Source organism: Mytilus trossulus, unplaced genomic scaffold (genome assembly GCF_036588685.1).
Source record: "Mytilus trossulus isolate FHL-02 unplaced genomic scaffold, PNRI_Mtr1.1.1.hap1 h1tg000343l___fragment_2___debris__unscaffolded, whole genome shotgun sequence".
In the NCBI taxonomy this organism is placed as follows: Eukaryota; Metazoa; Mollusca; class Bivalvia; order Mytilida; family Mytilidae; genus Mytilus; species Mytilus trossulus.
The window spans coordinates 161,427-175,199 of NW_026963333.1; the positions used below are offsets into that span (position 1 = coordinate 161,427).

A 13,773-nucleotide genomic window follows, 5' to 3' on the forward strand; every position below is an offset into this window, starting at 1 on the left:
TATAAAATAAACTATCGCACCAACCTTGCACCAAAAAGATTTTTTATCCCAAGTTTGATATGTATGAACTTGTCAAAATGTTAAAATTTCTTATTGGTGCAAGCATGGTGCGGTGGTCAAAATTTAGAAAAACCATCAAATTTTCGGTATTTTTGCTTATTTTCCCAATTATGACGTCATTTGCACCTACCATTGTGACGTCATTGAACCTTTTTTAGTTAAATAAAAACATTTTTTTAAATCATTTACTCATATTCTAATAATTTATGGAGAAAAATCTGCTGTGTTAGAATTTTTATTATCTTGTAAATCTGGGGCCATTTTAGGCCATTAAAGCCCCTACTCCTTTATTTAATTTAATTAAATAAATTTTTCAACTCAGAGAAATCTGGTGTTAAACGAAATAAATTTCTTTAATGTCAATACTACTATCGATTTGTTATTAAATGGTGATGATGTTTTAAGTACAAAAGAAAATGATAATATCTGTTCAAACGTATAATAGTTATCAAAAGTACCAGGATTATAATTTTATACGCCAGACGCATAAATATACCAAGCGTTTTTTCTCTGCTTTGACAACCTTAATTCTGTTAACAATACATGTGATTAAAAATAATTTTATATACATGTAATGGCAATACTCGAAAGATGTTGATGAATAACTACTTTAATTTATAAATGTTATGTTATCAATAACGATTCAATGGATTTTAACGAAAGACTACAACATTAAGTTTCAAATCTATGCTTACCATTGTGTAGTTGATGGTAATATCCCACACATTATTATGAGAAACACACGGACACTTATTAAAGTTATGTCTAAACAAAACATGATTTGCGTATACATAATTCCACACAAACAATTCGGTGTGTTCGTGTTTTATATACTGTAAAAGGATGCACTCTATTAAAATCCATTGATTTGCTTCAAAAAGTTTCATTTTGTTTTCATGTCTTTATTCTTAAATTATTTGTTACTATAACATATTTGATGTGTTCATTAATTAATGTGTATATTTTGTATTGTTTCGGAGAAGATGTTACTAAGTTGAAAAACTTGTATCTGACTCCTTTGTCATTTTGAACAATTAAATATCTTTAAATTAAATTTAAATTATATGATCCCTTGCCTATATCATAAACCAAGTCCATACATCATGCATTCACTTGGATAAAAAGAAATCGTTCTCATATGGTAGTTATTATTGTTGATTGTTTCACAAATGTTGTCAGTTTTTGGTAATTCTGCTGGCGTTCAAGTTTCCCTTTTCAAAACTCTATTTTTGGTTTTTTTCAGAGGAAGAAATGGGCAAAGTTTGCACAGATTCAGTTAAATGTCAAGAAAATTTGGAATGTATAAGTAGCAGATGTAGTTGCAACCGCTCAACATATTGGAACGGTATAAGGTGTGTCCGAAGTAAGTTTTTATAAGTGATTTTGTAAATAGTTTTATAAAATAATTGTATATATAAATTAGAGGCTCTGTCGCCCAACTTGGTCTTTGTGCATATCAAATAAAAGACACAGATGGATTCATCACTAAATTGGGTTTTGGTGATGGTGATGTGTTTGTAGATATTACCAACACGGGCGGCAACTCAATAACCGGTTGTGCTATACATCAGGGCAGATAGATCTTGACTGAATTAACAACAAACCACTGTTAGATTTTGCTCTTAATGCTTTGGTTTCAGAGGTATGAGCCAAAATCTACATTTTAACCCTATATTCTATTTTGAGCCATGGCGGACATCTTGTTTGGCTAGCGGGGTCATCGGACGCATTTTGTTTTAAAACTAAATACCACAATGATGATTGTGTTTAAGATTGGTTAAATTTGGCCCAGTAGTTGTCAGAGTAGAAAATTTGTAAAAGATTACAATTTATTTTGAAAAAATGGTTAAATTGACTATAAAAGGCAATAACTCTTTAACATGTTTAAGGGGTCAACTGACCATTGTGGTCATATTGACCTATTTTTAGATCTTACTTTGTTGAACATAATTCCTCCCCACAGTTTATCTCTAACTATAATAATATTCAAGATAATAACCTAACACGGCAAAATTTCCTTAAAATTACCAATTCAGGGGCAGCAACCCATCAACCAGTTGTCCGATATATCTGAAAAATTTAGGGCAGATAGATCTGTACATGATTGACATTATCACCCTGTAAGATTTGCTCTAAATGCTTTGGTTTTTAAGCCAAAATCAACAATGTATAATGTTCTAATTTTAGCCATGACAGCCATATTGGTTTGCTTGCAGGGTCACCGGACATATGTTTTTAACGAGATATCCTAATGTTGGTTACGGCCAGGTTTGGTTGAAATTGGCCAAGTAGTTTGAGAGGAGAAGATTTTTGTAAAAGTTAACAGACGGCGACGGACAACGACGACGATAACGGACGACAAAGACGACTGACGAAGACGACAGACGACTGACGCTAATTAGTGAGGTTAAAAAAGAGTCTAAGTGAAATTTTGTATCTGATTTATGGTGGAAACACTTACCCTGTCAGCATACATTCTTGTTCTATTTACAGTTTGTTAGTTTTCCCGTTTGTGTCTTCTTTGGTTTGTATATTTAGAGAAATAAACTCATCAAAGATATAAAGTTTCATGATTTGGTCGCCACATGCGTTTTGTCTTCATAAGATAAATAACTGGCACTCTAACTGGATAACGAGTTTTAAGTATAAGTTCAAAGCTGTTGTTATAAAATTAACGGTACCAATGTTCTTGCACCAGATGCGCATTTCGACAAAACATGTACCTTAAGTGATGCTCGTGGCCAAAATATTTGAAATCCAAAGCTTATATAAAAGATGAAGAGCTATATTCCAAAAGGTTAAAAAAGTATAGCCAAATCCGTGAAAGGAATCTGAGCTTGTCATGAGGGAGATACATTCCTTAATTTATAACAATTTCTTTCATTTTGTAACAGCGAATTTTAATAACACAAAAAATCCGTATTTTCATGCCAGTACCGAAGTACTGGCTACTGGGCTGGTGATATCCTCGGGGACTATTAGTCCACCAGCAGAGGCATCGACCCAGTGGTAGTAATAAAATTAACGGTACCAATTTTCTTGCACCAGATACGCATTTCGACAATACATGTCTCTTCAGTGATGCTCGTGGCCAAAATATTTTAAATCCAAAGCTTATTTAAAAGATGAAGAGCTATATTCCAAAAGGTTAAAAAAAGTATAGCCAAATCCGTGAAAGGAATCAGAGCTTAGCATGAGGGAGATACATTCCTTAATCTATAACAATTTCTATCATTTTGTAACAGCAAATTTTAATAACACAAAAAATCCGTATTTTCTTGCCAGTACCGAAGTACTGGCTACTGGGCTGGTGATACCCTCGGGGAATAATAGTCCACCAGCAGAGGCATCGACCCAGTGGTAGTAATAGATTTAACGGTACCAATTTTTTTGCACCAGATGCGCAATTCGACAATACATGTCTCTTCAGTGATGTTCGAGGCCAAAATATTTGAAATCCAAAGCTTATATAAAAGATGAAGAGCTATATTCCAAAAGGTCAAAAAAGTATACTGTGGATTCATTAATAACACAAGAAATCCGCATTTTCATGCCAGTACCGAAATACTGGCTACTGGGCTGGTGATACCCTCGGGGACTAATGGTCCACAAGCAGAGGCATCGACCCAGTGATAAATTAAATTAACGGTACCAATTTTCTTGCACCAGATGCGCATTTCGACAATACATGTCTCTATAGTGATGCTCGTGGCCAAAATATTTGAAATCCAAAGCTTATATAAAAGATGAAGAGCTATATTCCAAAAGGTCCAAAAAGTATAGCCAAATCCGTGAAAGGAATCAGAGCTTCGCCTGAGGGAGATACATTCCTTAATTTATAACAATTTCTATCATTTTGTAACAGCAAATTTTAATAACACAAAAAATCCGTATTTTCATGCCAGTACCGAAGTACTGGCTACTGAGCTAGTGATAGCCTCGGAGACTAATAGTCCACCAGCAGAGGCAATGACCCAGTGGTAGTAATAAAATTAACGGTACCAATTTTCTTGCACCAGATGCGCATTTCGACAATACATGTCTCTTCAGTGATGCTCGTGGCCAAAATATTTGTAATCCAAAGCTTGTATAAAAGATGAAGAGCTACTTATTTGAACAAGTTCAAAATTTGAGAACTTTTCAAGTTTTCAACGCAATTACCATATCGTGCCTCACACATACACATACACACATTTGTACTCTTTTTGACATTTTCTTACATGGTTATTTGTTTTGTTTACACATCGTTGACGTCATAATTGAATTTGATGCAACTGTCATAAAAACGTTTAGCTATCTAAAAAAAACAGTTTTATTGCACCATTGTCTACACAAGAAAATGTCTGTTCCAAGTTAGAAATATGACAGTTGTTATCTATTCGTTTGATGTGTTTAATCTTTTGATTTTGCTATTTGATTAGAAACCTTTTTTGAATTTTCGTTGGAGTTCAGTACTTTTGTGATTTTACTTTTAATAACGTTTAAACATGTTTGTTAAATACTTAACCATTTTTAGCTTACAATCTATCTATGAATATTTTTCATAGAATTACCTTCGGGATGTAAAATTATCTCTAGTGATAAGGATGGTGTATCAATGAAACTAACACCGGTTTAAACAGCTTGAATATGCAATTACAGGGGCGTAATTAGTTCTTAGCATCCTTCCTTTCATCCTTAACAAATACATGTATATTACTGTTACTATCATCATAGTCTTATAATACTAAACAATTACAAATAAATATATATCCTTAGATATAGATCCTTTAATTCACAACGACTCAGTTAACTTAATCATATTTACATATACAGTGTTTATATAATTTTTAGAACTCAACTCAAAATGCAAAAATACATATGTTTGCAGTGACAAACTTTTATGCGTAGATGGAATTTGTCAGTGTGGTAAACACGGCTGATAATCTACACACGCAGAACATTTGGTTCTGCAATGAAAATCATGAGAGGATTTTCCGGTTGTGCTTGAGTGGAGCAATTGTCATCGCTTCGAAGGGTATAGACATTTCTAAATCGCAATTTTCTTATTCGACTGATCAAAATATTGAAACTCGGAGAATGCTATGCTGTGGTGGATACTTAAACAAAGAGATACGTGTATTATTTACTGTTGTACGTGGTGTTGAACTCCTACAAACTCAGTTGCCGCACGAGATTTTGCCTAAAAAGTGACATTTCAATTTTGAATATATAAAGTTCAAATATACTTTTTATTCGGTTAATGGGTATGAATGTCGATTTGGGCGGCGTGTACGCTGTCCGGTGTTGATCGACATCTTAATAAATCTAAAAACCTTATATTTTTATTATGTCATGCGTGAGGGGATCGGTTCCGATTGAGGACATCGTCAATGCGTGAGGGGACGTGAAATCATAATATTATTTCCAAAATATGAGTCTTTGAAAATTGCCTAAATGAGGTCAGATTGTTCAGTAAAAAAAATCTTTTGTGTGCATAAACAAAATTAATGAAATACAATTTTGAAATACATTGTGGGGAGATATGTTTTTCGAACAATGAAAGGAAAAAATATGTCAACGATTTGTTTCTAGCTACAAATAAAAAATTTCATATCAACCCAGTATATATTTTTTACGGAAAGAGTTAACTCCCCCATTATATTGCGTATTTTAAAAAAAAAATGAATTGCTAAAACACAAATTTTGAAATTTGTTTGAATATTTTGATTTATACAATACATCACAAAGATTTCAGTATATGAATAAACAGTCTAACCAATAAATAGCAAATATGTCTCTAATGAAGTCAACAGTAGTCAACCCCTGTTCGAAATTTATAAATTGATTGAGAAGAACAAATTCGGACTACAAACTAAAACTGAGCAAAGCATATCAAATATAAGAGGAAAACAACGACACAACAGATACACAAGTTAACATTAAACTTGAACACACACACTTGGCACAGGACATTTTAAGAAAAAATGGTGGGATGAATTCGGTTTTGTGGCATGCCAAACCGCCCGATACTACGGCAATGGTAAATATATCTTGTCTTTAACAACTTTACATGTCAGGACTACAATACAAATAAATGAGAGAACATATAGGACAGAGAAACACGCCAATTATAGCTAACAAAAGGTACCTGGTTAAAAAAAAAAGTATACGTCAGACGCGTCTTTCGTCCACACAAGGCTTACTGGCCAGTGACGCTCAGATGAAAAAAGTTCGAAAGTCAAGACAAGTAGATTTAGGAACAAAAGTTCCAAAAAGTTGTGCCTAATACGGTTAGGGTTTCTGCCTGGAATAAGAACATCTTTGTTATTTCGAATAATTCATAATTTTGCAACCAGTGAAGTTTTATAAAATGACTATATAATATATACATGATAAAATCGAAGTGTTGACTAACTACACAGTAAAAACGGATACATAATACAACTTAAATCAGCACATAAAAATTCACAGCCGAGTTAGCCATACCACCAACGCACAAAGTGACGTCACATGAATTTCTTAAATAATATTCCAAAAATAGGATCGACAAAATTCAGGATAAGATTTGCAATACTGATATAACAATGGAAATTACAACATTAATTAATATCAAATAGTGGTAGTAATTAAACTATACCGATTATTTGTTATTTGCCCAAATCCACGAATTTGGAGATATATTTGAAATGTATTGACCAGTTAGACTTTTCTTCATAAAAAACTTGATAATTTATTGTTATTTCAACATTTTATCTCATAATTTTTATTTATGCACACAAAGGAGTAGGTCCAGTAAGACCCCTTTTTGGCCCCAAAATATAGGAGTTTTACAAAATTGTTAAAATGTAAACTTATAGTTATTTATTGGATATAAGAATACTTCTGCTACATAAATATGGGCTGTTTTGACAATACAATGCATATATATCGGGTAGTAGCTAGCACCATTAACTCATGCTAAATTACTGAAATCTCCATAATTCTAGCATTTTAGTTACATTTTTGACTCCGTGTAAAACGAAAGTGGCCGCATTCGTGTTTCTTGTCATCCGTCAATCCTGGTTGCCATAATATTGAACAGATAACTATGAACCTTTGTTTTAAAAATCATATTTTTACAGAAAGCACAAATATAAAATAAGCTCGACCCATTACCTGCACATGATTCCTTGCCTATATCATGAACCCAAACACACAAATAAAGGATATAAGTCTGATCAAAAGAAATCGTTCTCATTTTTTATATGGTATACGTAGTTATTATTGTTGATTGCTTCACAAATGTTGTCAGATTTCGGTATTCTGATAGCTTTCAAATTTCTCTATCAAAACTTCATTTTTTGTTTTTCATCCAGAGAAAGAAATGGGCAAAGTTTGCACAGATTCAGTGGAATGTCAAGACGATTTGGACTGTATAAGTAGCAGATGTAGTTGCAACAGCTCAACATATTGGAACGGTATAAGGTGTAACCGAAGTAAGGTTTTATTGGTGATTTCATAAAGTTTTTTTTAAATAATTGTTTATATGAAAAAAGAGTCTGAGTGAACTTATGTATTTGATGCATGGTGGGAAGTTAATGCAATGTCAAAACACACAGTCTCGCTCTTTTAAGAGATAGTGTGTTTTCCCGTGATTTTTTCCTTTGGTTTGTATATTTATACAAAAAAAAATCAACAAAGATAAAAATGTTTATAATTTAGTTTGCTACACACGGTTCGACTGCGTAAGACAAATATGTGGCGCTCTAACTATACAACGAGTTTTAAGTACGAGCTGCTACTGATCAAAACAAATTCAGAATATTCAACACAATTAACATATCGTGCCACACACACACAAAATTACAATTATACTCTTTTTTTGACATTATTACCTATTATGTCTGTTTGTTTTGTTCAAACATCAAAGTCTATATAATGGAATGTGATGCGACAATCATACTAGTGGGAGGTTTAGCTAGCTTTAAACCAAAATTTAATCCACTATTTTCTAAATAAGAAAATGTATGTGCCAAGTCAGAAATGTGACAGTTGTTATCCATTCGTTTGATGAGATAGAGCTTTTGATTTGCCATTTGATTAGGGAACTTCTTTTTTGAATTTCCCTCTGAGTTCATTTCTTTTTGTGATTTTACTTTTTATAACATTTAAAACATGTTTGTTTAACACCCAGCCATTTTGTACTTCCTAAATATCTGTGAATCTTTTTGTAGAATTACCTTCAGAATGTGCAGATATTTCTAGTGATAAGGATGGTGTATATTTTGTCTACCCTAAAGGCAAAATGACGTCTCATAAAATATCTGTTTACTGTATCATGAACGGATACAAGAAATGGACAGTAAGTATAAAAATAAAACAAATAGACCTTTTTCAATATCATCAATAATCTCATCAAAGATACCAGGATTGAAATTTTGTATTTGCCTCAGAGGCGTTTTTCGTTTACAAAAAACGCACCAGTTAGGCTCGAATAAAAAACGTTGAATGACCAAATAAAGTATAAGGTTGAAGAGCAAATTCCTTAAAGTTGTGCAAAATACAGCCAAGGTAATCTTTTCCTGAGGCCTTAGTATTTCAAAACATTGTAAACAGTTAATTTATAAATATGACCATATCAATTATGATTCAATATGGCACCGTGTTTTCAGAAAGTAGGATTTGTTTTCTTTCTAATAATGTTTTCATATCTCCATACACTTTCATGAAAATCGCTAATGGCAATTTTGTTAATTTTTGTTTTAATGGGAATGCAATCATTCAAGTCACAAGGCTTTATCTTAAAACAGGCAGAATCTATAAGGATAAAAGTAGATAATAAAAATTCAAGCATGAGTATGTTGTTCAATATCATCGATGTAGCAAAGTTTAGTATTCTTCAAGGACCTGAAACTGTGTAGATTGTGCTTTTCTGTTTTTTTTTATTCTTTACCTTATATCAAATATAGATTTAAATAAAAAGAACCCAAATACTGATGCACTCAATAATTTAAAACATTGAACCGGTTGATGAGATGTTGTAAACAAAACTTTTAACCGTTTTCCATTAGAGATAACACTCATTCTAATGCAACAACGTTTGTAACGTTCATTTTGATTGGATAACGTCGCTTTCTTACATGGCATCAATCAGTCACAATTGATGCTATGGGACATACGCGCAAGCGCAGACGGCACATAACAGATTTTAAATACATGTTTTAAGGAATGTATCTCCCTCATGCAAAGCTCTGATTCCTTTCACGGATTTGGCTATACTTTTTGGACCTTTTGGATTATTGCTCTTCATCTTTTATATAAGCTTTGGATTTCAAATATTTAGGCCACGAGCATCACTGAAGAGACATGTATTGTCGAAATGCGCATCTGGTGCAAGAAAATTGGTACTGTTAATTTAATTAACGTTGTTTTCTGTTAGTTTCATTAGAATGGAGATAACAATATTGTATTTTAAGCTCCGACGGCATCAATTGGGGATTTGATAGTCGCAAATACCCGTTTACTGTCTCCGCTAACGCGTCGCCAGTAAACTTAATTTGCGACCATCAAATCCCCAATTGATGCCGTCGGAGCTTAAAATACAATACAGTTATCTCCTAATTGTTATTTTTATAGAGTGTTTTTGGTGTGTTTATCTTTTTATCTTCCATTTGTGCACACAGGTAATACAGAAGAGAACTGATGGATCTGTGGACTTTTTCAGAACGTGGTCGGAATATTCAAACGGATTTGGAAGAGTAGATAAAGAGCACTGGCTAGGTCATTACTTTTTCCTCCAGAGTTTAAAAAACAACCACGTAAACTTCTTTGAGTGAAGACATTTATGTAATGGTGTCAATATGACGTTGGCTTGGCTTCGGTGTTTTCAGATTCTTTTTTATCCACAGCTCATGACAGGAATAATTATGCACAACCAACAGTATCGAATAAGACATGTCTTCCGTCTGATAAGGAGGAGGACTACTTTGGACATAATACCAAATGCATTTCAAATTGATCTAATTGGAAGAAACAAATGTTGAATCCAAAACGCCAAATAAAACAAATGAAGGTTATGTAAACAATGTACCCTTACATGGGTTATACAGAGAAACGATGACACAGGTTTTTAGTAAAATCGAATGCTGTCTTACATTTGATATTTAGAAATAATACAGAGCACAACTGGCACCCAAACAGGTGCTTGCACATTTAGCACAACAGGCGCCCAAACAGGTGCTTGCACATTAAATTGTGTATTGTATTTATCAGTCCACTGGCAAAACAAATCATTTGGGTAACGCTTGTGAATTATTTTTATTACAGACGAAATTTTCCTAATTTGGCCTACTTTGCTTACAATCTTTAAAGCCTTCAAATAACGTCACGGTAAATTCACTGGTATTAAAGAGATAATGGTAACTGCAATTACGATTATCCCAATATGGCGACGGTAGATATAGGTAAAATCTTTACACTCATTTTTCTTACATGTAGCATGCTTTTGTCAATAGTTACTCAGCTGCAAGGTTAATCTATACCATTACATCATATTTGAATCGTAACGGTGCACTGGAATTGTCTAAGCGCTGTGAAAAATTCGGGATGATAATCGTAACTCTATGGTATTTTTCTTCTTTGATAATCGTAATTTTCTTAATCGGATAATAGTAACTGAAACATAATAAATGTGTCTTTCAGCATTTCAATGGTATTTTGTGTGTTAAAAATGTAATTTAATAGAAAAGTACGAATTATATGGCAAGCATGCAAATACAAAAATGTTCCTTTTTTAGTACCTTCAATATTTTTCTCTACAATATCTTCCATGCATATGTATGCAGCATATTTTTCATATACCGAGTAATTATGAATTTTTAATAAGTTTGTTTCTTATTTTGCGGAATATGGGTTATTCAATTATTCTCAATTTTGCAGTCATTCTTTGAATAAGTATTTCTTGTAAGAAAATTCAAAGCCACATCAATTTTATTTCTTGATTTTCGGGCTTTTGGCCAAACTATAAAAAAACACAAATCCATGTTTGTCAATGAACTCCACGTTACTTAATTTCATAATACACAAAGAATCCCATGTAGGGCCAATCTTTCTCTAATCTTATTTAAGAATTGAATGCTTCTTTTTGTAAATTTATTGGGGTGTAAAAGCGTTGACCGAAGTACATTTTGTATGAAGCGCGGAAGCGCTTCATTCTAAAAATGTACTTCGGTCAACGCTTTTACACCCCAATAAATTTACAAAAAGAAGCATTCAATACTTATAATTACATTTTTTAGCTAGGATTATAAAAACACGATTTTCATGAAGTTAGATTTTTAAATTCACCTGTGCACTTTATTGTGGGACCTCGTGTCATTATGAATGAAATGTTATTGTCTCATGCAACTGCTTACAGAATAACATGTGATGTGCAATTAGCGGAAGCGCTTCATTCTAAAAATGTACTTCGGTCAACGCTTTTACACCCCAATAAATTTACAAAAAGAAGCATTCAATACTTATAATTACATTTTTTAGCTAGGATTATAAAAACACGATTTTCATGAAGTTAGATTTTTAAATTCACCTGTGCACTTTATTGTGGGACCTCGTGTCATTATGAATGAAATGTTATTGTCTCATGCAACTGCTTACAGAATAACATGTGATGTGCAATTAGCCAATCAGAATAACGTATTATAATGAAAAATACATCAAATGTAATTATATAGCATTAAATGTTTTAAGGATGTCAATCAATATCTTTATTCTCATAACCATTGCAGATACATAGGTACAGAGAGAGTGCAAAATATGTACATGAATGTGCATCTATTTACAAAACATATATAAAATACAGTGGTTTCAAAATAATATACATTTTAGCCAGGAGGACCCACATGTTTATTTATACACTTTATAAGCTTACATAATCTTTTTAACTCTGACTTTTTGTTTACTTTGCTCATCAGTTTTCCAAATTTTAGTGTATTAACACGAGCCAAATAATATTTATCAAGGTATAATGTTCTGCTGTCGTTAAAAAATGGACATTCTAGCAGATAATGTAAATCGTTCCCAATACTACCAATATTACAAAGATGACATTTTCTATCATTTCTATTAACATTATTCCACCTCCCTGTCTCTATTGGGAGTCTGTGGTTTGTGGTTCTATATCTACATAAAATAATACTTTCGTGCATATCCAAGATATCAAAATATTTTTCAAAATTCAATTCTAACTTATAAATTCTATAATTTACTGCTCTTGTAATTGTGTATTCCACAACTGTTTATAATGGTCTTGTAATCGCAACTTAAGTGCATTTTTTAACCATATATCATTACCAAAACATTGAGAAATCCAAATATTTGAAAAACCACATTCATCCAAAATATTTTTAACTTTACTCACAAAAAATGTACATACATTATTAACAGTAAATAGTGTTTTTAATAGTCTATATGCGATAGAAGATAGCTTAGTCTCTTTAGCAGATAATAACTTACACCAATATGACACTATTTTTATTTTAATATCAATGTCCAAAGGATATCTACCAAGTTCACCGTATACCATATAGTTAGGTGTGGAATTTTTCAGTTTCAAAAGAAGTTTACAGAATTTCAGATGGATTCTTTCTATAATTTCAACATTACCATGCCCCCAAATTTCACATCCATACAAAAGTATGGGTTTCACAACTTTATCAAAAAGATCTAAGTGACATTGAATAGAAAGATTATGCATGCGGCCTGCTTTCAACACATGTCATATTATCATAATTCAAAATTAAATTTGTTTTTTTTATAGTTTATATCTGAGATACTGAAATTTCAGTGACAGTCATGAAGTAGCCAATATAAATAAGAAGATGTGGTATGTTTGCCAATGAGACAACTTTCCACAAGAGACCGACAGGACTCATCATTAACAAATATAGGTCACCGTACGATCTTCAACAATGAATAAAGCCCATACCGTATAGTCAGCTATAAAAGACTCCGAAATGACACTGTAAAACACTTTTCAAAGTTTTCCCTTGTTCATCATAGCTTTTAAGTTATGATATCATCCATGAAAAATGATCGAAGTGACATGAAAACTGTAGCCACTAATTTCTCGTCAAACGGTTTTTGACGAATACTAAATGTCTTTCCTACTTCGTTATGACATAATAGGGTATGTTCTAGAATTAAATCACCGGGGGCAGAAATAGCACATATAACCACCTGCAATAAATGAATTTAAACAATATTAACTATATTTACTATTTACTTCAGAAATTAATTTTTGTTTACTGTCTTAATCAGAAATCTGATATAATGAGACACATGCGTGTCGCCTGACAATTATTATCATGTATCATAATTTCCATCGCTCATTCACATATTTTGTGGCTTACCTAGTGTTTGGAAATTTCTGTAAATTAACAAAGTTCGTGTTTTCCCATTTCCAAATTTCTTGAAGCTTGTTCACCCTTCCAATTGTATGATATACTAGTATGTAGCTGTTTTCATAAGAACTATTAATTATATATGCATAAAAAGAAATGTCATAAGATGTTGGTACGTTTCGTAAATAATTCATCGCCATAATTTCATAATATGCTATCAGATTTACGTTTTTAGTGTCAATATTAATAAAACAGTTTCCAGTTACGATTATCTTTTTTATTTTTAGATACATAATTACGATTATCTTTTTTTCCGAGTTACGATTATCATCCCGAATTTTTCAACGGCTAT

General features: G+C 32.4%; 1 protein-coding gene across 2 annotated transcripts in view; it reads left to right on the plus strand.

The window, feature by feature from the left end:
- Positions 1-13,773, plus strand: part of LOC134701839 (low-density lipoprotein receptor-like) — a 46,806-nt gene that overhangs the window by 30,676 nt on the left and 2,357 nt on the right. For both annotated transcript variants that reach the window (XM_063562957.1, XM_063562958.1), the window contains 4 exons: positions 1,304-1,423; positions 7,398-7,517; positions 8,256-8,383; positions 9,705-9,801. In XM_063562957.1, the coding sequence (XP_063419027.1) occupies positions 1,304-1,423; positions 7,398-7,517; positions 8,256-8,383; positions 9,705-9,801 (465 nt within the window). The remainder of the gene's footprint in view (positions 1-1,303; positions 1,424-7,397; positions 7,518-8,255; positions 8,384-9,704; positions 9,802-13,773) is intronic.